The sequence below is a fragment of the Bombyx mandarina genome, chromosome 06 (genome assembly GCF_030267445.1).
Source record: "Bombyx mandarina strain Sakado chromosome 06, ASM3026744v2".
NCBI classification, from domain to species: Eukaryota; Metazoa; Arthropoda; class Insecta; order Lepidoptera; family Bombycidae; genus Bombyx; species Bombyx mandarina.
In genome coordinates this window covers 948,950-975,283 of record NC_143213.1, presented here as the reverse complement: position 1 = coordinate 975,283, position 26,334 = coordinate 948,950, and the positions used below count along the sequence as shown (strand labels likewise).

General features: G+C 41.3%; 2 protein-coding genes across 4 annotated transcripts in view; both read left to right on the top strand.

The window, feature by feature from the left end:
- The first annotated feature begins 586 nt into the window (after positions 1-586).
- Positions 587-2,702, top strand: LOC114246732 (ATP synthase mitochondrial F1 complex assembly factor 1). Of its 2 annotated transcripts, XM_028179413.2 has the most exons (5): positions 600-701; positions 776-973; positions 1,129-1,450; positions 1,766-1,861; positions 2,508-2,702. In XM_028179413.2, exons 2-5 carry the CDS (start codon positions 798-800, stop codon positions 2,673-2,675), a joined length of 762 nt encoding a protein of 253 aa, XP_028035214.2. In that variant the 5' UTR covers positions 600-701; positions 776-797; the 3' UTR covers positions 2,676-2,702. The 2 variants fall into 2 exon arrangements, with proteins under 2 accessions (XP_028035213.2, XP_028035214.2); XM_028179412.2 differs by having other exon boundaries at positions 587-973.
- A 2,396-nt stretch (positions 2,703-5,098) lies between these two features.
- The window catches only part of LOC114246706 (unconventional myosin-Ia), a 30,904-nt gene continuing 9,668 nt past the window's right edge, over positions 5,099-26,334 (top strand). The window contains exons 1-16 of one of the 2 annotated variants that reach the window (XM_089728252.1): positions 5,099-5,278; positions 7,183-7,351; positions 8,318-8,433; positions 10,249-10,319; positions 11,261-11,418; positions 11,940-12,003; positions 13,291-13,304; positions 14,459-14,543; positions 15,475-15,626; positions 16,072-16,219; positions 18,304-18,399; positions 23,064-23,230; positions 23,833-24,182; positions 24,520-24,829; positions 25,077-25,328; positions 25,904-26,053. In XM_089728252.1, the coding sequence (XP_089584378.1) occupies positions 7,241-7,351; positions 8,318-8,433; positions 10,249-10,319; positions 11,261-11,418; positions 11,940-12,003; positions 13,291-13,304; positions 14,459-14,543; positions 15,475-15,626; positions 16,072-16,219; positions 18,304-18,399; positions 23,064-23,230; positions 23,833-24,182; positions 24,520-24,829; positions 25,077-25,328; positions 25,904-26,053 (2,244 nt within the window). In that variant the 5' untranslated portion in view covers positions 5,099-5,278; positions 7,183-7,240. Of the gene's footprint in view, positions 5,523-7,182; positions 7,352-8,317; positions 8,434-10,248; positions 10,320-11,260; positions 11,419-11,939; positions 12,004-13,290; positions 13,305-14,458; positions 14,544-15,474; positions 15,627-16,071; positions 16,220-18,303; positions 18,400-23,063; positions 23,231-23,832; positions 24,183-24,519; positions 24,830-25,076; positions 25,329-25,903; positions 26,054-26,334 lie in introns of both variants that reach the window. The other variant, XM_089728253.1, reaches the window with a different exon arrangement.

Below are 26,334 nucleotides of genomic sequence, written 5' to 3'. Positions count from 1 at the left end.
GGTCTTCTATGTATTTTTATTTATTTATAGCTTAGATGGGTGGAGGAGCCTATAGACATCTTGAGTTATAAGTTCTAAGGTATCAAATATAGTTACAGTGGAGCCCGTGTAATTATGTGCCCGACGGAGGCTGGATGCCCGTCGGAACCGTGGTCCCGCCAGGTTGACTTCTATCTGCAGCAGTGGCTGAACGATTACAGCCTAGCAATCATGAAATATATTCCCTCCCACTATTAATTGTTCTGGAGAATATAAAAAGTTTACAAATGAAATATTGGTAATTATATTAAAAAAAAATTGTAAAAAGGATTTATTTACCGAATTTTGGTTTTTACGATTGGCATCATTAATTTAAACAGCCCATAGGCTATTTATATTATCATTTACGTATGGGTCAAATAAGAGTTGACCTAAAGGTTGTAAATACCATGTCATAAAATCCAAAATAAAAAAATACGTATGGTGCATCCATAGAGTTAGTATAGGTACTTATTAACTCCATGGGTGCATCTAAATTATGTGTATTATCTATGGCAGTGGGCGGTATGGGCTTAGATCCCCATGCATTTCAGGACAAGGAAAGTGTCATTCCTCTTTAGTCTTTACCATAGATAAAAATAATACGCGAGACTCTTTGCAAATGTACCCATACCTTATCTATTAGAAAAAATCGGAGATTATTAATCATAATTACAAGATAGGTATTTATTTTACTCATGGCTGTTGAGCTAAGAGCTCTGTTTGGGCGGTTCACACACTACAGTTATATAACTAGACGCAGTTTTAGAACAACTTCGATGAGAATGGAGAAGGCACTTGAGAATCTGAAAACTAATCCCTACTATGAGAAATATGCTAACAGAATAGCAGAGTTACAAAATACATCGCCAGAGGAATTCATGGAAAGAGTCGAACAATGTGACAAGGCTAAGAAAAATGAAACAAAAAAGAAATTTGCATCTGTTGATACTAGGTTAGTATTTTTTTTTTTATATAAATAAAATATACCTTATATAAAATAAATAATCGAAGTTGAAATTGAATTGTTGCTTTATTAGTCGGAGGATCTACCAATATCATCTATAATCTATAAAATCCAAAGCAATACTATAGTAAGCTCCTTTTCAGGCAATTCTCATCAGTCCTTAATCCAAAACAAGCACTCGGAAAAGAAATTAATGTGCCAGACAAGAAATTGGAGGACATATTTAAAATAGAACTTGTCATTGACAAGAGTTCAACAGAAATTAAAAGTATATGGGAAGAGTATCATCAAAATAAAGAGGTCATATCGGCAACTATTCCTGTAGACGTTTACTCAAATATTAAAGAGACAATGAATCATTTCCCAGTGTTCCTGTTTCCTCTTCCACGCTCACAGGGCTATGAGTTTATCATGTGCCAGATGTATGGACACACTGTTCATTTTACTCCATTATTAGCTTATCAGGTAAATTGTTTATTTTATTCTTATCAAAGACAGATTAGCCTATAGCTCACGTAAACACATGCTGTCACAGCTAAATTACTTCCCACTGTAAACTGCTACATAAAGCAATAAATTACCAATCTTTACCTTTTGATAAATTTCATGTGTAAATAATAAAGAAAAAATGTTTTTGTAGATATTTATAGATTTTCTTTTAATCTTTATATAATTTGTGCATTCAGAACTATGAAAAAAAAAAACAATACTAGCAATTTTTAGATATACATATAATAAATTAACTTGTGCCATAAAGAATAATGGTTATATTCTTAACAGGTCCACAAAGAAAATGCACCAGAATGTCTAACCATGGTCCACTATATAGAACTAAGTGACAAAGGGATCATACTTATGAGAGGAGAATATGATAAAGTTAGTTCTTATATATTATAATAATAAATGGGAACAACTCATGCAGTCGTCTGGCCCTAATTTAGTATTCCCTGTGTTATGGGTACCGGAGACTACATGCTTATATAATATTTTTAATGTATACATATATAGATAATTAATAACCAGACAAAGAGCAAACAAACTTGTTCATCAGACAATGTTTGCCGATGTGGGAATTGAACCCACAACCCCCAGTACAACAGTCAGAGGTGCTAACTACTGCACTGCTAAGTCAGTCAAATATAACACATAATAATTTTAGTTTGGAATATAAAAAAATGCTTTATTACATACATTACAGATGACATGTCTGATAAAAAAAAAAATGAATTTTATTCTGATACTAGAGTTAACAATCAATTGTTTTCATTCTAGAACATTGGCTGTTTCAGTAAACAGACTTAATTACTGTCAACAAGAACATTGTGTACTCAACTATTTCATCGTAAAATATATTCTAGCTGTTTTTTTAAGTTTTAGTTTTCTTAGTAAATATATTGTAAGTTTATAATGTCCTAAGCTTGAAATCAATACTACATAGCATACACTTCTAATATTACATTCATAATAGTATGTTTAAACTTTTGTTGAATTTGCTACTTATTCTGTTATGACTTTATTTCAGAATGTACTGAATGGTAAAGAAGCACAGTGCATAGCAAATCAATTCCAAATGTACTATAGTGGCAAAGATCCAGAAAGGCTAAAACTTTTAAAATCATTCACAAAGAGTCCGGACACATTCAAGCACGTGGATCTGATATCACAGTTGGAAAACATCAGTTTGACTTAGATGAATAATAAACATGTTACTTTAAAATGCATTTATTTTATTCAGTGTATAAAATATAAAAAACTATGTGTGTGGAAAGATCTGTTTACTAGTCCATGATTTATAAAAACCAAAGAATTTGAATCATCAGAAATAATGTAATGAAAAAATGAAACCCAAGATTAAACCATTAGAATAATTTTAATAGGATATGTTTTAGTTCTCTCTGAAATGAGTACTTACATGCAATAAAGGGAAATCTAAATGTAAATCCTTGTGGGTGCACTTGATATCAGACTGGTAATATAATACAATTATAATTTATATTGTGCTTATATTATATTATTATGTAAAAAATACATTTTTAAAGATACTGTGCTTAATTTAATTTATGAGGAAAATAAATGTATTCAGGTGTTTCATAATGAATTGATTTTGGAGACGATAATAATGGGGCTGATGGTGACTGTGGACTATTTACAGATAAACTCGAGGTCTCACTAAAATTATTACTAAAAGCGGTGAGTCCTTGATACTTTTCACACTTTTGTCTAATGTAATCCATAGGATTCTGAACTAAAGATTCTTCTACTTGAAATAATTGATTTCTTTGATTTAAAGTAGCAGTACTTGTTATATGTATATTGTTTTTTATGTATAACTCCTGAAGCTTCTGCTTAACCTTTTTTAAATTGTAGTCTTTAAGCAGAGCTTCTGATGCATTTGCTTTCATGTATGATGATGCATCAGATAAAAAATCTTCGTATAAATCTTGTATTCTGTGATGTGTTTCTGGACCTTCTGGAGTATCAGAGTCTGTTTGGCTAGTTTCTAAATTATTTGGACTTAACAATACATAGCTACCAGAAGTATTAGTAGTGTCGGTTACATACTGCGCGTTTTGTTTGAAAAAATTGTCAGTGGTTGAGTCTTCATTGGCCTCTTTTAAATTTAGATCTCTCAATTTATTTTTATTTTTTACATTTTTTGATTTCTCGCTGCTTTCACAGGTTTTATTACCTACTATATCACTCAGGTCTACTTTCAATCTTTTGCTCATTTCTGCGAGTAAAGGCCTAGTTATAGTTTCTGATTGAATAGCTTTTGGAAACATTGCTAAAGTTAAACGGCTTGTATGGAAATTCATTTCTTTTACATTATTATGTAGATATTGGTTGTTTTCGTAAACTTTTTCACTGCTGTTGTTTGAGAAAATTAAACGCCGTGATCTTTTCCTTAATTCATCTAAGCACTTACGTGTTCTTCTTCTCTTACGTTTTGTGGGGTTTGAACTCATCTTAAAATTTGGATGCAAAATATTATGTATACCACAAGGGTATAAAATAATTAATTGTTTAAAAAATTTAAATAAAATCAAAATTTTCTTTTGCCGCTCATCCATCTTTACCGACAAAAATTTTTTAAGGGATTTTATGACCTGGTAACTAAGACTTTTAGGTCAAGTCTTGATTTCAATTTACTATTCTTACTTTTATGAAAAATGATAATGTGAAATGAAATGAAATGAAGATGAATAGTTTGAGACATTAATCAACTGGGATAAAATTAAATGAAATGAGATGAGTATTACTATCATAATCGGTTGCTCATGGCAGAGCAGTCATGCGGAATTCTTGCTTATTAAAGCCTTGAGAGATGTTTTCCATAGTTTGCGAACCGAGGCCCGGCGCACACACTCGTTAAGTGGGGTTTCAGCAAGGTCTTTCACCTGATCAGTCCAACGCATGGGGATTCGTCCACGAGATCTCTATACATGATGAGTATAATCTTAGTAAAATGGTGTTCATTTACTGAGACTTTTTAGTGGACTTTTTGGAGGATCCCAAGAAGTTACATTCAGCGGCTAATCTATTGTTTTTATCATGGACTAATAACTATAAACTAACCACACTAAAGCGCCTTATTCACGATCCATCTTGCTGTACATCCCGCCAAGGCCATGCACGATGCACGATGCAAAAGTACCATGAATAGGCTTGACGTACGTCGATAATTATTATTAATTGTTTGCTGGATTTGCACGACCAATTTTTCTCTCCACGCTTGATGCGCGCACGATAGTGTGTATGCTGCATCCAGCACCGCGGCCTTGGGCTGACGTACAGCCGTAATAGAACGTGACTAAAGCGCTATAAAGTACCTACTCTCGTTTACTGGTGTATAATCTATGTATGACAAAAGGAATGCTTTCAAACAGCCTTTTTAAGTATATTTTTTTGTATGTTTTTAAATACTTGTAGAGAGGTTTATATTAAAGAAAAAGCAATTTTTTGAAAATGTAACCCATCAAATCCTAACAAATGTAGCTTTAAAGAGTACTACTGCATTTCCTTAAAGTTAATCAAGATAGCAAGATTTGGTTAATCGATTTTGGCATTATGTATGCTAAGTCAGAAATTTAACTATGTAGGTACCTAGTAGTACCTACGAAAGAAGGGAATGTCAAACTGCAGGTGATTGATAAAATGTTAAAATCGAGGAAGAGTCAATGGTTCATTTACACTACTATGCCTTAAACATAATGCTTAAAGCTTAAAATGTTACAAACTCTAAGATTATTAAATTAGAATATATTTAATTGAAATAAAAACCGTCGGACGATGGTAAGAATTTTATGACAATATTTAACATATTGTAAATATCATGCAAAATGGAACGGAATGCGAAATGAAATCGGAGAAATTGTGCACTAAAATAATTATTGAAACTATTGAATTATAAAACAAACAACATCGAAATAGCGATAATTTAATGTAATTGTTACACGGTTAATTAATTGTTACTGACTAAATAAAATTGCAGTTTTCTCTACAATTTATTAACGATTTTTCATAAGAAACCAATAGGGTAAGTTTATTTCATATTTAATGCCTATTTATATTTTTGAAGTCGTTGTGGCCTTAAGGATAAGACGTCTGGTGCATTCGTATGTAGCGATGCACCGGTGTTCGAATCCCGCAGGCGGGTACCAATTTTTCTAATGAAATACGTACTCAACAAATGTTCACGATTGACTTCCACGGTGAAGGAATAACATCGTGTAATAAAAATCAAACCCGCAAAATTATAATTTGCGTAATCACTGGTGGTAGGACCTCTTGGGAGTCCGCACGGGTAGGTACCACCACCACACCTATTTCCGCCGTGAAGCAGTAATGCGTTTCGGTTCGAAGGGTGGGGTAGCCGTTGTAACTATACTGAGATCTTAGAACTTATATCTCGAGGTGGGTGGCGCATTTACGTTGTAGATGTCTATGGGCTCCAGTAACCACTTAACACCAGGTGGGCTGTGAGCTCGTCCACCAAACTAAGCAAAAAAAAAAAAAAAATATTATTATGACTGAAATTACATTTAAAAATATAAATATTTTTGCGTAAAATGAGATTGTAATTATAATCAAATCTATAATAAGAATCACAATTAAATACATACATTTCACACATCATCATTTCATTCAATAAATTATCATTATCAATGTAAAACAATATTAATTGACACAATGATCAAGCCATAAATATAAGGCTAAAACTAATCTCACCTTTATTTTGCTTTTTTGAAGTGTATTAGTTTAAATATCAATTTAAGTAAATAGTTTTTTAAAAACATTGTTGAACTTTTTTGCCAGTGTATAAATATTTTATTTTCAAAACATAATTTTCTTAGGAATCAAAAATAACATTTTCAGTATGACTGTTAGTCCCACTTTTTTATACAAGTTGGACAACCAATGGGTCCAACATATATTATTTTCAATTTAGTTCAGGTCGTCAATACTCTACCTACCTACATACAAGGTTATCAATTACTAAAGTTTTTATTTTTATTTTTTTATTTTTGCATAGACGGGTGGACGAGCTCACAGCCCACCTGGTGTTAAGTGGTTACTGGAGCCCATAGACATCTGCAACGTAAATGCGCCACCCACCCTGAGATATAAGTTCTAAGGACTTTCAGGCGGCCTTCAAGCCTTCAAGGCTTACCTACCTTGACCCCTATTACTATCATGTACATTTAATTCATCATTGAGTTGTTGAGATTCTTTTAATTTATTAACAAAATGTCAACTACCACTATCATCTCAATTAAATTTCTGTCAATCATCGAAACTTACAATAGACAAGATTCACTCTTAAATTGTGAAAATAATTTATCTATGAGAATGAGTGTAACATACTTTATTTTTTTAGGAAAATATAGGATTGTACCCATATAATATATATTGGAAAATAATTTTTAAATTTAGTGCCACAATAGATGTTAATTCCTAAATAAAAATGAAGAAAAGGAACAACAATAGTTGGACTATCACACTTTTTATTGTTTTTAAAACTGCATGTTTTTTAAATATTTCTTTATAATATATTTAATATAAAATAAATTTAATTGGTATCTTTTGAACCAATGATCATGTTACAGTTGAAAAACTAGTCGTTGTTTTCTGGACTATAACTTGTCTAAATTTGAAGCAGTAATGTTCACAAATAAAAGAAGAAATATGTTTTACAGGTGATGTGCCAAAGGGATACAGTAGTGTCAGTTCAGAAACGACGGTGACGTGTACGGTATGGCGGAGGGCGAAGCGACAGGTGTAGCAGACGCGGTGCTCCTGGCACCACTTACAGAGGACACGTTTCTGCACAACTTGCATGTCCGCTTCAAGCGTGATGTTATTTATGTATGAATCGAGATTATGTTTATTACTGTTAAGTAGAAGCAAGAATGTTGCTAAATGGTCACAAGAAATCTTAGATTCTAATTCGAGGTTCTTATTACGTTTGAAATTTCTTACCCTTTGTACTGGCACATATCTTAAACAAGCAGCAACAGATAGTAAGTACATTGTAATATTGTAGAAAAGGCAGGCAAGAAAAAAATTGGAAATATGGAAATTAAATCATATGTTGCTATTACCACCATGAATAGACTAAAAGAGACAGGTACACCTTAGAAACATCTGATTGAAAGTTTAAATCAATATTTTATATTCTCCTAATATTTTTTCTCCAAAAGCTTTTTTACTTTCGTCATGAAAACTTAAGAACCTGCTATACATTTTGCTTTTATTTTGTTTTACTCAGATAACGACTTTTAGTTTAGACATGGCCAAAAGTTGATTAGTTCATAATTTAGTGTAAGGTAACTAAACAAAAAAATAAAAGAGCTCAGTCACAATAGTTTTGCATATATCCCTATTCTATTCCTATTTATCTTTTTTATCGCTTATGTGGATAGATGAGTTCACAGCCCACCTGGATTTAAGTGGTCACTGGAGCCCATACACATCTACAACGTAAATGCGCCACCCAATTTGTGATAAAAGTTCTAAGGTCTCAAGTATAGTTACAACGGTTGGCCCACCCTTTAAGCCGAAATGCATTACTGCTTCACGGCAGAAACAGGCAGGGTGGTGGTGGTGGTACTTACACAAATTGTAATTTTGCGGGTTTGATTTTTATTACACAATGTTTTTCCTTCATTGTGGAAGTCAATCGTAAACATTTATTGAGTACGTATTTCATTAGAGGTACCAACCCGCCTCAGATTCGAACATCGATACAACGCTCAACACGAATCCACTGGATGTCTTATCCTTTAGACCACGACATCAGATTCGTTTGGTGTCATTTTGATTTGTTCCCAGACCTATGTTGGCAATGCCTTAATTTCGGTGAATCCATGCCGGCCCTTGCCACTCTACTCGGCAGACCTGGTGCGTGCCTATCTCGCCCGACCTCCATACACGTTGCCCCCACATTTGTAAGTACATAAATATTAATATTTCACAATGATTAGTTACCGATATAGAATGTATGAAAATTAATCTTCAGCATGGAAAGTGATGAATGTTTGTTTTGGTTGTATTGTAGTTGTCTACATATTATATGAATACTTCGTTTTTTTAGCCTTTTTTTCCCTGGAACTCGTAATTTTATTTGTATTTTTTTTTTCAATAATCATTTGGAAGGCTTGCTCACTATGTACATTAATGCGGGCTTGCTGAGTGCATATATCATTTAGAGATTTAGATACTATTTAGTTAATATGTAATGTAATGATTGTGATTGATTTTGTACATAAATCAATAAAAAAAGGCCACACTTCTCACCACTGAATGTTGAACAAGCACTTACTTACTAACATAATTTACACATTTTACCTATAATTTTAACTGATACTTTACTCCTATATGTGCAGATGAGCCCTTTGCACATCTGTAGTTTTGTAGTTATTGAAGTTGATAAGCCTTACAGCCTGAAAGCTACTACCCGTGTTGTGGGTTGCAGTCTCAATTGTATTGTATAATACTTCTCCTATCTATTACCTGAATACATTACTGATTTACAGCAGAAATGGATTGTTGACTATGTCTGGGTGAACTTAGTCCTGTATAGTTTTTAAAATTTCTCATTTATTTTGGCTTAACCCTGGTATACTTAGTCGCCTTATGACACCGCGTGGGAAGAGATGTGGTGATGCACAACTCAGCAAAACTTCGGAATCATCATTGCTTCACGGCAAAAACAGGCACAAGGTTGATCAGCCATGCGGTACTTGATATTAGAACTAATGACACTAATGACACGCCTTATGACACTGGTGGGAAGAGATGTGGTGATGCACAACTCAGCAAAACTTCGGAATCATCATTGCTTCACGGCAAAAACAGGCACAAGGTTGATCAGCCATGCGGTACTTGATATTAGAACTAATGACACTAATGACACGCCTTATGACACTGGTGGGAAGAGATGTGGTGATGCACAACTCAGCAAAACTTCGGAATCATCATTGCTTCACGGCAAAAACAGGCACAAGGTTGATCAGCCATGCGGTACTTGATATTAGAACTAATGACACTAATGACACGCCTTATGACACTGGTGGGAAGAGATGTGGTGATGCACAACTCAGCAAAACTTCGGAATCATCATTGCTTCACGGCAAAAACAGGCACAAGGTTGATCAGCCATGCGGTACTTGATATTAGAACTAATGACACTAATGACACGCCTTATGACACTGGTGGGAAGAGATGTGGTGATGCACAACTCAGCAAAACTTCGGAATCATCATTGCTTCACGGCAAAAACAGGCACAAGGTTGATCAGCCATGCGGTACTTGATATTAGAACTAATGACACTAATGACACGCCTTATGACACTGGTGGGAAGAGATGTGGTGATGCACAACTCAGCAAAACTTCGGAATCATCATTGCTTCACGGCAAAAACAGGCACAAGGTTGATCAGACATGCGGTACTTGATATTAGAACTAATGACACTAATGACACGCCTTATGACACTGGTGGGAAGAGATGTGGTGATGCACAACTCAGCTCAACTTCGGAATCATCATTGCTTCACGGCAAAAACAGGCACAAGGTTGATCAGACATGCGGTACTTGATATTAGAACTAAGGGTAGAAGTGAAAGCAAAAATAAAGTTATAACCCCATTACTAGGGATGCATGATGCAAAATTTAATTATAAGGATCATTCCTCCACTTATACTTTCTAAGATTTAGCCTCTGACCTCAGAAATACTTATGTGAGGTTTATTTTTTCAACAGATATGCAATAACAGTGACCGCTTACCGTTGGGTGCGTGATAGAAACGAGAGTCAGTGCATAGTGATTACAGGTTGGAACATTACTTTTGTCTTTCTGTTGGCATAAGAACGAATAAGTTTTTGTTAGTTTTGCAACTTACATTCATAAACGATAGTAATTATAATGATGCTATTGCTTCGCAATCACTAACCAGTGTGCTTAGTGAGAGTTCTGTAACGTTCTCGATAGCGTAAAATTAACTCAAATTTGTATGCAGTTAGAACAGCGCCCCTAGCGGCAAACGTAGGCAAACGTTCTAACTTCATTCAAATTTTAGTTAACTTTTACACTGTCGAGAACGTTACAAAACTCGTACTAAGCACACAGAAGGCATGAGCATATTATTATGTGCTTAACTTCGAGTTGTATGTATTTCTGTACTGTGAACCGGACATCTGACTTTTTTCCTAACAATTCAGTGACCACGAGGGGCATGCTAAATTCACCGAACGAGTAGGTGAGCTCACGGGACTCTAACCTGAGGACGTTGCGAACACTAGCCCTAGCAAGAGCAGTGCTTCGCTGAATCTACCACCGGATCGGAAACGCGACCCACTGAGAAGATCCCGCGAGAAACTCAGTGGGCTAACACTTGCATCAACTCGCCAAACGTACTACGAGCGACTTCCCCGAGTAGCGCAGCTGTGGGCTTATAAATTAACAAAGTGATACATATTAGTCTTCATTGCACATCAGACTATCGTCAGACGTCCCGGTCACCGTTCTCGTCGAATTCGTAAATTAACCCACAGACACAGCCCACTGCGTTTCTCATTGGTTCTTCTCAGTGGGTTGCGTTTCCGATCCGGTAGTAGATTCAGCGAAGTACTGCTCTTGCTAGGGTTGGTGCTAGCAACGTCCTCAGGTTTGAGCCCCGTGAGCCCGTTAAGGTTACGCTGAAATAGCCTCTCAAGGCTCTCAGCTTAGGTAGGAAAAAAAAAGCAAGTATTAGCAGACGTGATGGGTTCGCAGGGGAGAGCGGCGCGGGCAAGACGGAGGCGGCGCGCGTGTGCCTGCAGTGCGCGGCCGTGGCGGGCGGCGGCGGCGGCGAGCGGCTGGCGGCGGCCGGCACGCTGCTCGAGGCCTTCGGGAACGCCGCCACCACGCGCAACCACAACGCCAGCCGCTTCGTGAGTGCACCAAAGTGTCGCTCCTTCTGTCCTCTTCCGTTGTGCAGCGACGGAGCGAGACAATATGTCGCAACGTGTCGCTCCTTCTGTCCTCTTCCGTTGTGCAGCGACGGAGCGAGACAATATGTCGCAACGTGTCGCTCCTTCTGTCCTCTTCCGTTGTGCAGCGACGGAGCGAGACAATATGTCGCAACGTGTCGCTCCTTCTGTTCTCTTCCGTTGTGCAGCGACGGAGCGAGACAATATGTCGCAACGTGTCGCTCCTTCTGTCCTCTTCCGTTGTGCAGCGACGGAGCGAGACAATATGTCGCAACGTGTCGCTCCTTCTGTCCTCTTCCGTTGTGCAGCGACGGAGCGAGACAATATGTCGCAACGTGTCGCTCCTTCTGTCCTCTTCCGTTGTGCAGCGACGGAGCGAGACAATATGTCGCAACGTGTCGCTCCTTCTGTTCTCTTCCGTTGTGCAGCGACGGAGCGAGACACTATGTCGCTCTTTGAACGTATATTGTTCTTCTGCGCAGGGCAAGCTGCTGGAGATAGAGTTTGATTTCAAAGGCGAACCGGTTGGCGGTCACATAACGCACTGTAAGTAATTTGTTGCATTGTATTATTGTTGCTTAGACGCAACGACCGAAGGAAATTAATGTTCCTATTTAGAATCCATTACAAGAATCCACGTCATATTTTTAAATACGCCTTTATGAGTTTAACCTATTTATTAATGTATGTATTATACGTACCGGTATTTGTCAAAGTTTCATCAACTTCAAGACATTTGATTATAATGAACATTTGCATACGTTTCAAAGACTTATAACAGTACTAAGATTTCTAAAAAAACTTAATCTTCATTCAGCCGATCCACGAAAACAATTAGAAACCATATATTCGGAAATAAGGAAATTATTATCGTTATAATACTACGTTAGACAGAGAGGCACTGAATGATGACGTCATTCATGTGTCCTATACAGATTATATGGCAACACTTTGCGTCAATATGCCGAATTAAGGGCAAGCGCAATCATCTCAATAACCTAAATAACTTATTTACATTACCATTCAATTTCCTTAATGCTAACGTTTCATTGTGTTTCTCGCACGATACGAGAACCCTCTCATCGTGGCCGCCGGTAACTACATTTCTGATCCTGCGGACAGAATGGAAAGCAGACGACGTCGCCCAAAACACGTCATCTCGGATCCTCCCGATCCACTAACGGTGCTTCTAGGTACTTCAAGCACCGGTCACCGTTCTCGTCGAACCCGTCGCTTGCGACGAAGGGCTCGACGAGTAAATTAACTCTCAGACACAGCCCACTGAGTTTGTCGCCGGATCTTCTCAGTGGGTCGCGTTTCCGATCCGGTGGTAGATTCTGCGAAGCACGGCTCTTGCTAGGGTTCGTGTTAGCATCGTCGCCAGGTTTGAGCCCCGTGAGCTCACCTACTAGTTACGGTTATGCTGGAATAGCCTCTCTAGGCTACCAGCTTAGGTAGGAAAAAAAAAAGAAAGTGTTTCTCTCAAAGAATAGTCCACGATCCACTCAATGAGATATTATTGAATACTTGTCCTAAGTGCTGGCAGGGCGTGGTCTAAACCCGAACTGGTCGCAGCGTCCAACCTATTTCTGCCGCGAAGCACTTACACGTTCTAGTTTGAGTGGTGTAGTTGAGACTCCGTCTTTGTACTCAAGGTGGGAAGCGCTACTTATATTGTGGTCTATGGCTTCTGGTGAATCCACAAGCCTGACATGAAATCATGATTTCTTTGCTGCAAAAAAGAGTATGGCCATAGTACTGATTTGGGAGGACAGAAAAAGCTATATATTTTGTTGAATTTAATGTATTTTTTGCCTTTAATGCTTCCGATAGATCTTTTAGAAAAGGTAAGACCATATTAATGTTTCTGAAATGTTTATGTACTTACATAATATAAGATTTGTTATAGTTAGACTCAGCACTTCATGTGTTGCTAGTCAACGCGGTAGGCAGCGGCTTGGCTCGGTAGGCAGCGGCTTGGCTCTGCCCCTGGCATTGCTGAAGTCCATGGGCGACGGTAACCACTCACCATCAGGTGGGCCGTATGCCCGTCTGCCTACAAAGGCAAAAAAAAAAAAAAAACAAAAAAAAAAAAAAATGTGAAATCACAAAAACACAATCTATACCAATATATTAAATTTGAAACTTTTGGTTTATTTTTTTTTATTTTTTTTACTGCCGTATAGGCTGACTAGCATACGGCCCACCTGATGGTGAGTGGTTACCGTCGCTCATGGACGTCAGCAATGTCGGGGGCAGAGCCAAGCCGCTGCCTATCGTTATATTCATTCATATAAATATTTATTACTCATTATGGAAAAAAGGCCACTGAGTTTCTTGCCGGATCTTCTCAGTGGGTCGCGTTTCCGATGCGGTGGTAGGTTCTGCGAAGCACTGCTCTTGCTAGGGTCAGTGTTAGCATCACTCCGGTTTGAGCCCCGTGAGCTTAGGTAAAAAAATATATGGAAAAATGAAACAAAACATTTATATCTTGGACAAAACTGTTTTTTATTTTTTATTGCTTAGGTGGGTGGACGAGCTCACGGCCCACCTCGTGTTAACGGTTACCGGAGCCCATAGACATCTACAACGTAAATGCCGCCACCTACCTTGAGATATACGCTCTAATGTCTCAGTATAGTTACAACGGCTGCCCTACCCTTCAAACCGAAACGCATTACTGCTTCACGGCAGAAATAGGCGGGGTGGTAGTACCCACCCGCGCGGGCTCACAAGAGGTCCTACCACCAGTAATTACGCAAATTATAATTTTGCGGGTTTCATTTTTATTACACGATGCTATTCCTTCACCGTGGAAGTCAATCGTGAACGTTTGTTAAGTACGTATTTCATTAGAAAAATTGGTAGCCACCGGCGGGATTCGAACACCGTTGCATTGCTAGATACGAATGCACCGGACGGACGTCTTATCCTTTAGGCCTCGACGACTTCAATGGCTATGTTTTTGTCGGGATCAAACGGAATACTTATTTGGATGCAGGAGCGGACCTGTAGCGTGTCGGAGGGAGAGAGGAACTTCCACGTGCTCTACCAGCTGCTGGCCGGCGCCGACGTACATTTGCTCAGTGAGTGTTCGCGTCTTACCAACAGAGTTCTTGTGGAGCGCAATAAGCCCATTCGGTTGCTATGGTAACCACCGAAACGACGACATCTCATTTTTTTTCCTACCTAAGCTGATAGCCTTGAGAGCCTCAGCGTAATCTTAACTAGTAGGTGAGCTCACGGAGCTCAAACCTGACGACGTTGCTAACACTGGCCCTAGCAATAGCCGTGCTTCGCAGAATCTACCACCGGATCGGAAACGCGACCCACTGAGAAAATCCGGTTAGAAACTCAGTGGGCTGTGTCTGTGGGTTAATTTACTCGTCGAGCCCTTCGACGCAAGCGATGGGTTCGACGAAAATGATGACCGGTGCTTGAGGTACCTAAAAGTACCGTTAGTGGATCGGGAGGATCCGAAATAACGTGTTTTGGGCAACATCGACTGTTTTTCATTCTGTCCGCAGGATCGGGAGCATCTCAAATCAACCGCACCTCGTACAGGCCGAAGTAGTACCAAATTAGTCGCTAGGGTCTTAATGTTCCTGGTTCGAATAGTACAGCGTTATACACGGTCCGTTGTTTGATCATTTTCTTGTTTTTAGCTCTTAGGTCTCTTAATTTATGATCTGGCTTAGCTTAGGGTAATAAACCCTGTGAAACGAGAGGGAGAAAGCGAGAGATTCCTTGGACGGCGTGCTCACGGCTCTGTGGCCAAAGTCGTCGATGCCACGTTGAAATTCGTTGTAGTGGTCGATAAAGACGTACAAAAGATTATGACGTTTTCTTACAAACGACTGCAAGATCGGACCGCATGAGTGTGTTCTCTCTAGAAGTTTTAGTCGATTGGTTGAAGAATCGTTAGTGGAGATGCCGGTCGGTGTGTGTGCCACATGGCACGTGTATTGTGCAGCCACTCTTCAATGTTGTAAGGCTTACGTGATGATGTATACCCAGAGCGTCTCCGGCTGCAACGTTCGTGGGAGCACTACCGCGTGCTGCGGGGCGAAGCGCTGGACGCCGCCCTCTCCCCGCGCCGCTCTCCAGCCCCGCCCCGCGCTGCGCCCCCTGAACATGCGCGGGACAACGAACACTTCGCATTTACTAAGGTCTGTTTAATTTGGCTACAGTGAGACACGAGTGTACCGGCCGCTATCGCTATTGGACCTCAATAATGCCACAGGCATAGACAATATAAGCTGCACTAATTCTCAAAATTAAAGACTCATTCGTTCATTATTAAATTACCGCAAGGTATCTCGATTATCTCAAGGTGGGTGGCGCATTTACGTTGTAGATGTCAATGGGCTCCAGTAACGACTTCACACTAGGTGGGCTGTGAGCTCGTCCACCCAACTAAGCAATAAAAAAAACTCAATCCATTCCGTTTCAGAGCAAATAAATTTAAAACCTTATATATCTGGTGGTGGGTAGTTAGCAGACAACAAAACGAGTGAGGTGGCGAAAGGTTCCCGCAGCTCCGTACACATGTGTAGAATGTTGTTTAACAAGAATGCCGCTTGGAGTGGATTAGGAACTGGTGCATGCCCACAGGCGGCCATGGCGTCCCTGGGGTTCAGCGGGGCGGAGTGCGGCGCCGTGCTGCGGGTGCTGGCCTTCGTGCTGAAGTTGGGCAACGTGCAGTTCGAGCCGCAGCACAACATCGACGGCTCCATCGGCGTGCGTCTCGAGCAGCAGTACGGTGAGCTGTCTTATCCCGCTAGCTGTCCCGCTTACTGTCCCACTAACTGTCCCGCTAACTGACTCGCTAACTATCCCGCTAACCACGGAATAGATAAATAAGGTTGGAAAGGCCTTTGCTCTAATTTTGTATTAGAACCAGTGTCGCCGCTTCATCCCCACTATTTTAATTTCTACACATACACATACTGTCATTACAAGTATTTCGCACACAACAAAAACACCCACACATAAATCTCAGGGCAGATATTCGTTCGCAAACTAGCACAAAACTCCTGTAGGCATAAATAAAGCTTTACTAACAATCACGCCACGTTAACTAGTCCCGTGATAAGTTCGTAAAGAACTTGTGTTACAGGTACCAGATAACGGAAATAAATGTAAGATTTTTATTATACACATACATATATTTAATATACATCCATAACCCTGGAAAATACATTTATATTTATCATACAAATATCTTTCCTTGGCGGGATTCGAACCCGCGACCCCCTTGTGTAGTGACCATGTCACTTACCACTACACCAGACGGCCGGCATACACACTCACACACGCAAAAAGGCAATAAAAATGTTCATACACGTTAGTGCTTGATAAAACCGATATTCTTTAACGATAAATTATCTGAAAAATGATACACGAAATAAATATTGAAAAAAAAACTATTTTACTTTTATTAATTACAAATAATCACTGTCCCTGGAATAAAACGTATTTGTTAAGCAGTTGGCGCTTGCTATTAATTGCGAATGAATTTTTCAAAACAAAGTGTTTTATGGTAAAATCATTTTCAGTAAAATGCTTAGAGCAAATAGTACTCGTCTTTGTCTCCAGCTTCCTCTACCTGTCACGTCAATCCATTGTTCCCTGGCGTTAGGTTCTTTAGGAAACCTAAAATTTTTTATTTAATGCATAAGTCAAATAGCATTTTACTTATATTTTAATAAATCTTAGACTATATAGTAAATACCCGTAAATGAGAGGTCTACATGTCTCTTTATATTATACCTTCAAATTAATTCAATGATAATAATTCAATAATAATAATACATATTTATTTTACTCAAAATACGTCTCACTAAAAATATACTAGGTATCATTAATTAAATATAAAATAATACAAAAATTATCCATGTCAAATGTAAATATAGTCGAGAATTCTGTCGATGATTTTATTTCACCACATGGTCACCTCACTATCGACAAACTAGCGCCGTCCAATCAGGGCAAAGGCCGAAATTTCAAAGATTGAAGTGTAGAGAACGCAATGCATGTAGTACATTGGAAGCGGACTTGGTCATTGCGTGCATTGGGCGAGTACACATCGCGCAATGTATGCTATTTATAACTTGTTGCAATAATATTGTTAATGTTTGGAATTTCATAATGCTTAGTATATTTTTATGTTTTAGACAAATAATATTGTAATTAAATGGTAATTTCGACTTACCGATCGAAAGATATACCTCCTCGCTCTATACTTGAGGTCTGACTTTTTGTTTTACAAGTTATAATTGCACAACAGGGCATTATAAAGCGGAGATCTGTTCGCCCAAGTAGTCCAAAGTAAGCGCGGTGAATGAAAGAATCGGTCGAGTTATGTTTGTAGAATCATAACTGTGGCACGCTTGCCCCGCCTACATTACCATTCCAACCTTATTTATCTATTCCGTGCCGCTAACTATACCGCCAACTATCCCGCCAACTGTCCCGCTAACTGTGCCGCTAACTATCCCGCTTACTGTCCCGCTGCAAAACAGTACTTCAACCACATATGTGGGTGTCACTGGTGGTGCGGCGTACGGGATATCCCCACGGGCAGGACCTTACCCGTTCTTGCCGCGAAGCAGTTTTCAATACTGACAGCCGATGTGCTATACAGTTGAGACTTCAACTTCGTGTTTGAAGTTGGTGATGTCTATGGCTTCCGAAGGTAGTGGCTATAGCTGGAGGAGTCGGGTCGCGCTCACGTACCCTCGTCGAACATCCGGACGGCCCGTTATTTTATATATATATGTACATTATCGGGGTAAGAACCTCTGACATCGTCTGACTACCAACACCATATAATTATTATTACAGAATTGGTAGAAGCGTGTGCGCTAGTTGGGGTGGAGGCAGCAGAGCTCGCCGCAGCCCTGGGCGCCCCCCCACTGTCGCACCGGGATCCTGATGCTGGTGAGGAATTTACTATTTATTTACTTACACACATGCTGTACTATTTGAACAATTTTACAAGATGTGAAACACAAGAAGTTTGATTAAAAATTTGCTCCGTAGTGTCTGCACGATGCTCTAATAACTGACATTTAAAAGTCAGTGCGACACATGTTTGTCTCCGACTTTTTGGTGGAAAAGCGAGGTGTGAAGTTGTGCGATTTGTTTTATTTTGTCTATTTAGTGTTTCTTCAGATTTAAATGTGTTATAACGGTGGTTTATTAGCTGTTTAGTATCTGTGAAAGTGCACAAATGTAGGAAAATGAAACAAAGCTGTTCGACTTTCCGAGGGATGATTATGAAAATAAACTTGGATTAGAAAAAACTTGTATATTCAATAAAAAATCAATAATCTACGGTTACAGTGTCACCTATGACAAGGGTATCATGACAACGGATTTGCGTATTACAGCGCTCTCTAGTGACGGTTTTAGGAGTTGGAAGAAACAGGGTGAACATTCCGCCCACCATGAACTACAAAAGTTCATAGCCAACAATGAGGCCATCAAATTTTACATGTACAATTAACATCTCCATGAAACCGTAACATCTTAACCTAATAGTAATCAATAAAGAACTGCTCAACATGAACTAAATATAAACTTACACATTAAAGAAACCATAATAACGACAAAGTTCAGTCAAGGGTTGCTTTTAAACAGTTCGTACTTACTTACAACTAAACAATAACAAAATACTTAATAGCTGATGCATCCAAAGATACATTTAAGTTACATACATTACATGAAATATCTACAGTTATTCAGGTAAGTAATGTTAAAAAGCGATAGGCAAAATGCAAAGTTTGGAGACTGGTCTTACAATTTTAGATTTCTTACATTTGATAGTACCCTTGTGACATTATCTGGATCAGTGTGCTTCTCTTCTATCAAACCGAATAACCATTTTGAAGGAGGGAGGCCATTTTCCTTAACAAGAACAACGTCACCTAAATGGGGTTCTGGTGTAGTTTTAGTCCACTTATATCTCTGATTTAGAGTCGTGAGGTACTCGGCAGACCACTTACGCCAGAACTGCTGAGTCATTTTTTGTATTATTTATTTGCTCAATATCTTTAGAAAACGCCTGAGTCTGACAAACCTTAATTCCTATCTTTAATGCATGATCTCATTCGGAAGCCATCAAGTAAGAAGGATATCGCTTTGACCTTAATTTATTAATAAATGGAATGCAAAACGCGACCACTCTAACCATTTTTTATAAAAATAAATACTTCGTCCATGTCTGGAGATCTGACCTAGCTACTTCGGAAATAGTTAGGTGATGAGACTTCAACGGCTTGGCTTCTAAATCAGTCGATATGTTTACCGTTGGCGATACATACGTGGATTCTCTTAAAAACGTAGAGCCATGGAACCAGAGTTCACAGTGGATAAATTCTTGTGGAGCCAGCCCCCGGGATGCACAATCGGCTGGATTCTGGCATGACTCCACAAGCGACCATTGGTCGTTGTTTAAAAACTGTCAAGATTTCAGTCACTCGATTTGCGACGAAGGTCTTCCATCGATTTGGTTGTCCCTTCAGCCAAACCAGAGCGATGGTGGGTTCAGTCCTTTGCCACTTGTTGCAAACTCTTAACTGCTAGATATGGGGCCGACGAAACACCAAAGGTAACTCTTAACAGCCTGCAGTCCTTGACTTCTTCACTAGGATTCTCTCTCCACAGTACTCGCTGGAAGTCAGTATGCTCTGGTACGCCCTTGACCATTCGATACATCTTAGCTATGTCCGCTGCGAAACATATAGGATAAGTACGCCATTTCATAATTATGTGTCGTAACTCTGGTTGAAGCCTTGGACCTACCAATAAATCATTGTTCAATGACTTGCCGCTGGTACCCCTACACGAAGCGTCGAAAACAACGCCGACCTTCGTTGTACTTTTGTCCTCGCGAACAACCAACTGCATGATGAGGTAGATAAACGCATCCTGGCTTAGCAGCTTCTTGTTTGTCATTAATTACTTCTATATGATTCATAGCCAGGTGGCTACATTTATTACCTTGGATTATTCTTGCTTCAAGACTGGATTATTTTCAAGTTTCTTCTTGAGCAAGTGGATTGTTGTCGCGAAAAGGAAGACCTACAACATAACGACCCAAACTGTCCCTAGTTGTAGTGGATTCAAAGTATCTTTCACAGGATTCTTCTTCCTTGGATAAAAGTGGATGATGCTAGTCAGTTTCAATCTCCCTGAACTGACGCAGCAAATCATTGATCGATTTGTCATGGGTATGTGCGCTAATAATGCAAGGAGTATCCCCACTAACCTAAACTCGTCCCGACAGAATCCATCCCAGCTGTGTATTTTGAGCTGTCAAGGTTCCAGGTGGATTTCTCAATATGCCTTCTGACAAAACCTGACCATACACATCAGCGCCTAGTAGAAGATCTATATTGCTTGGTGTACCATATCCTGGATCAGCCATCTGCAATTGCAAAAATACCGGCCAATCCTGAAATTTAATTTGCTGTGAAGGAAGAGTGGATGTTAGGCAGTTTAAAAACATAGGCTTGAACGGGATAGCTAAAAGAGTTATATGTGGACTGTACTTTAAATTGAACCATATGTTTTACTGAAATACTAGATTTGTCTCCTCCTAAACCAGATACGGTACTTCTAACTGGCAACCTTCGAAGCTGCAAAAGTTGAACTGCGTGTTCACTAATAAACGAGGCTTCAGAGCCCTGATCCAACAATGCCCTAAGTGTGTGATACATACCCTTGTTGGATACATTAACTAATGCGGTAGCTAACATTACTTGACTACTTGATCTCATTTCACTGTTAGAAAAATGTCTGACAACACGTTCCACATGATCCGCCGCCTGCGGTTCTTGTGCTGGTTCCCGCTGTTGATTAGTGGGCTGACTAGGGCCCGCCAGGGCCGGATTGTGAGTGCCGCCTTCCTGGTGCAGCAGCGAGTGATGACGTCGGCCACAGCACCGACAAGCCGTGCGTCGTTTGCACTGTATTACCGAATGGTTAGCTCCGAAGCAATTGAAACACAGTTTTCTCTTCTGGATGAACTCCCGGCGATTCTCGATGGCTTCTTGTACAAATTTCTTGCATTGATAAAGCAAGTGATCTTCCGAACAGAATGGGCAGGATACAGACGTCGTCACGCTGAACACCTTCGGTTTATCCACTGCATCTTTGCCTCTAGACTCTCTTCTTTGGTTTGGTTCTAAAAACTCGAGTGCTCGATATCTTGATTCCAGGAATGATTGGAACTCGCTTAGTGTAGGCAATCGATCAGCCTGTTCGCATAGTTTTTGTTCCCATTGTTTCTGGGATTCATTATCCAATTTTATTGTGATGAGATATATAATCAAGATGTCCCATGTCGATACAGGTATACCAAGGTTAGATAAAGCGTGCAAGCAATCATTTGTCGTATCGAATATTTGTTTGACACCGTTGGATGACTCTGAAGATAAAGCCCTTTTGCCCAACCAGCCTGGCCAGAATGCAGTTCGCGATGTAACGTTTGTTATTGTACCTTTTGTTTAATAGCTATAATCGTTACTTTCGCATCCCAATATAACATTCTGGTGATTTTCTTCAAACTTTAACCAATGTTGTTCCGATAATTGCAATCTCGTTTCGATATATTCCCTTGTTATTCTAGACGCCGGTGACTTTTTGAAATTAACCTGTGCCTTAAATATCTTATTTTGAACATCGGTTTGTAATTTAATATAACTTTCCGGGCCCATTCTTCACATTCACTAGTACTTAGCAACGAAATAGTTTTGTGTTAATTACGGTTTGTAACGTTCTTTTGCACTTAAAATTGTTGTTTATCATTAGTTGTTTTCTTATCCGGCTCGAAGGACCATGTTCGACTTTCCGAGGGATGATTATGAAAATAAACTTGGATTAGAAAAAACTTGTATATTCAATAAAAAATCAATAATCTACGGTTACAGTGTCACCTATGACAAGGGTATCATGACAACGGATTTGCGTATTACAGCGCTCTCTAGTGACGGTTTTAGGAGTTGGAAGAAACAGGGTGAACAAAAGCCGTTGGACGTAACTCCAAAAAGTCCACTGAAAAAATCTCAGTTAACGACCACCATTTTACTGAGATTATATTTGATCCCATATCATCTCATCTTGTTTCATTTCATTTCATCCCAGTTGATTAATGTCTCAAATTCTTCATTTCATTTCATAATACCATATTTCATAAAATATATATATATATATAAAAGACTAGACTGTATGGTATGATACCTATGCCTTTCCATTTGGAAAAACTACTACTACTACTGGTTGTCCCATCCCTCGCAACAGAATCCAGAACCAAGCAGAAGTGGGCACGCCACCACTCCCCCTCTCCCATCAGACCCCCACCCTACCCCTACCACAAATAATTAAATAGGTTCATTAATTTCACCGGTTTCCTTATATTCATGCCTCTGTGTGAAGTTTATCCTGCAAAACTGCAATAAATATTCTTAACACACGCTGTTTAACGCGTAGTAACTCGACTTGTCTCGAGCCCGTTGCCCCGCGCCCCCCTGTGAGGACGCCAATGCATGTGGGGATGTAAAAGCAACAGAAAATAATTATTTATGAATGAATGAATACAGAAGAAGAAGAAATGGCAAGAAGTGAAGATGTGGAGGACAGCGTTGAGGGGGAGGAGGACGGCGAGGGCAGCGCGGAGTGGGCGTCGGCTCTGCGGGACCGCCTGCTGTGCGCGCTGTACTCGCGCCTCTTCACCTGGCTCATCAACTCCGTCAACGAGGCCATCAAGGTGAGGGTCGACGCACGCACGGACAGACTACATTTATTGCTTAGATGGGTGGACGAGCTCACAGCCTACCTGGTGTTAAGTGGTTACTGGAGCCCATAGACATCTACGACGTCAATGCGCCACCCACCTTGAGAGATAAATTCTAAGGTCTCAAGTATAGTTACAACGGCTGCCTCGCCCTTCATACCAAAACGCATTACTGCTTCACGGCAGAAATAGGCAGCGCGGTGGTACCTACACCCGTGCGGACTCACAAGAGGTCCTACCACCAGTAATTACGCAAATTATAATTTTGCAGGTTTGATTTTTATTACACGATGTTATTCCTTCACCGTGGGAGTCGATCGTGAACATTTGTTAAGTACGTATTTCATTAGAAAAATTGGTACCCGCCTGAGATTCGAACAACGATGCATCGCTCAACACTAATGCACCGGACGTCTTATCCGTCAGGCCACAACGACTTAAAATGGACATGTCACACCGAAATTGATAATAAAGGCAATCTGAATGGTGGCAGAAATAGGCAGACTTGTGCCATAAACCTTATGCTAGCTCACACAAACGATTCGGTGCGCGGTTAAAGCGGGCGCGTGTGTTAGCCGGCAGCGGCGGGCAAGCGGTGCTCGCTGGGCATCCTGGACGTGTACGGGTTCGAGCGCCTGGCGCGCAACGGGCTGGAGCGCCTGCTCATCAACTACGCGGCCGAGCGCGTGCAGGCCGCCGTCACCGGCGCCACGCTGCGCCGCGAGCAGGACGACTACGCGCGCGAGGGCCTGCCCTGGCGCCCCCTGCGCTACGCCGACCACGAGGCGCACGCCGACCTGCTGGACGCCGGGCCCGACTCGCTGCTGGCCGCGCTCCGGGACGCCAGGACCGACGCCGCCTTCCTGCAGCGCCTGCAGCGGCGGCGCCACCCGCGCCTGCTGCCCGACCCACCTGACCGCTTCCAGTAAGCGCTGTTTCTTATTCGCGGCTCGCTTAATATTCAGCTTATATCGAACCACATGCACAGTAGAACGCGTATTCCAGCACCCACCTTGGGATATAAATTTAAACACATGGGCATCTACTACCCTATCTGTCAAATTGTAACATGTAATTGTTTTGTGGCAAAAATGTCCGACACCGCGATCGGCCCGTGCATAGTACACTCCGTGCATAGACACACAGAAAGGAGCGAGTTCAGTAGGGATACCAGTTCCCATTCTTCTAATTTGTGGAGCGTGGCACGGTGTAGTCCACACCTCGCGCCCCCCGAGTCATGTGAGTGACTTGCGCTTGACCAGGGTGGTGCACTTCGGTGGCGCCGTGACGTACTGCGCCCGCGGCATCGTGGACAAGAACCGCGACGCCGTGTCCGCCCGGCTCAGCGCCGTGCTGGGGGCCGCCCGGGAGCCGCTCCTGGCCGCGCTGTTCGCGGGCCGGGAGTCCCCGCGCCGCGTGTGCGCGCTGGCCTGCAGGCAGAGGGCGCTGGTGGCCGCGCTGGTCCGCAGGCTGGGGCCCGCGCCGCGGCTCGTGCGCTGTCTGCGGCCCGACGCGGGGCTCCGCCCTCACCGCTGGGACGCGCCGCTGCTCAGGCACCAGCTACGCTCGCAGGTACACGCACCATTCCGCAACCAGAACTTTTATGCATAATAATCTAACCATTATTGTTCTAATAAACAGCAAGTAGATGTTTTATTAAAAAAAGCGGTTTGTGGTAGTTTATACCATGCGGTCCGTGCCACCCATGTCCGAACACTGTGGAGGAAAGTCACATGTGGTCGGAACCCTCAGCAGTGAGGGAACAATGAAGAAGAATATGTTTGAACTATCTGTAACGAACGTTGTGTGTCTGCCACAGGGCATCCTCGACATGGCGCTGCTGCGTCGCGCGGGCTGGTGCGAGTCCATGTGCGCGCGCGCGCTGGTGGCGCGGTACGGCGTGCTGCAGGGGGCGCGGGGGGGCCCCTCGGCGAGCGCGTCCCCCCGCGCCTCGCCCGCCCCCCGCGACTGCCCGCTGCGGGCGGCGCGCGCGCTGCTGCGGTCCCTGCCCATCCCGAGCGCGGAGTTCGCGTACGGACGGACGAAAGTATTCATTCGCAGTCCCCGGACGGTGAGTTCTATTGGCAAAATCATATAAATTGAGTTACTGAAAGCCCTTACTGTAAAGCTAGGCTGGGCTTTATGACCAGTAAGAAGCTTGCTTGACCCCAGTATTTGATTAAACCAAGTCATCTATGAGGTTTGCATGTCTTAACATTTTATTGATATCAGATCTATACTGTTGGATATCCATAATTTTATCTTTTCAAATACAGTGGAAACAATTACTGTTTCCACTGTATTATACATAGTTATCTTGACGACCAATATTGGGCTACTATAACTTTTCTATTGTCTTGAGACTAAAAGCAAATAAAAAACTCTTGAATATACATAAACGCGAATTATACTAACATATCCAACTTTATGCTTCTGATGTAACAAGATTTATGGTTCTGAATTACAAAGAGAGGGAATTGAAATTTTATTAATGTATTGATCCTATAAAAATGAATAAGGTGATACAGACATAATAGAATATAGTAGAGTAAAAGACATAATGATATAAAATTTAGTCGAATTTCAATGAGGTGTACAATTTTAATAATAAATATATTGACCTGATTAAAATATATTGATTGATAGGTTTGGGAATTGGAAGCGTTACGTAGCGCCCGTGTGGAGCAGCTGGTGGTGCGACTGCAGCGAGCCTGGCGCCGCCACCGTGCCGCACGCCGCGCCGTCGTGCGGCACGCAGCGCAGCGGGTCATCGCGCGCGCGTGGAGAGCGCACAAGGTACGTAGCGCCGCGGGGAGTGCAGTGCGCCGCACGCCGCGCCGTCGTGCGGCACGCAGCGCAGCGGGTCATCGCGCGCGCGTGGAGAGCGCACAAGGTACGTAGCGCCGCGGGGAGTGCAGTGCGCCGCACGCCGCGCCGTCGTGCGGCACGCAGCGCAGCGGGTCATCGCGCGCGCGTGGAGAGCGCACAAGGTACGTAGCGCCGCGGGGAGTCCAGTGCGCCGCACGCCGCGCCGTCGTGCGGCACGCAGCGCAGCGGGTCATCGCGCGCGCGTGGAG

Coding starts and splice junctions, on each gene's coding strand:
- LOC114246732 (XM_028179412.2), top strand. CDS start 717: ATGGCTGTTGAGCTAAGAGCTCTGTTTGGGCGGTTCACACACTACAGT. Junction 1,451..1,765: donor CTCCATTATTAGCTTATCAG/GTAAATTGTTTA, acceptor TATTCTTAACAG/GTCCACAAAGAAAATGCACC. Junction 1,862..2,507: donor TGAGAGGAGAATATGATAAA/GTTAGTTCTTAT, acceptor ACTTTATTTCAG/AATGTACTGAATGGTAAAGA.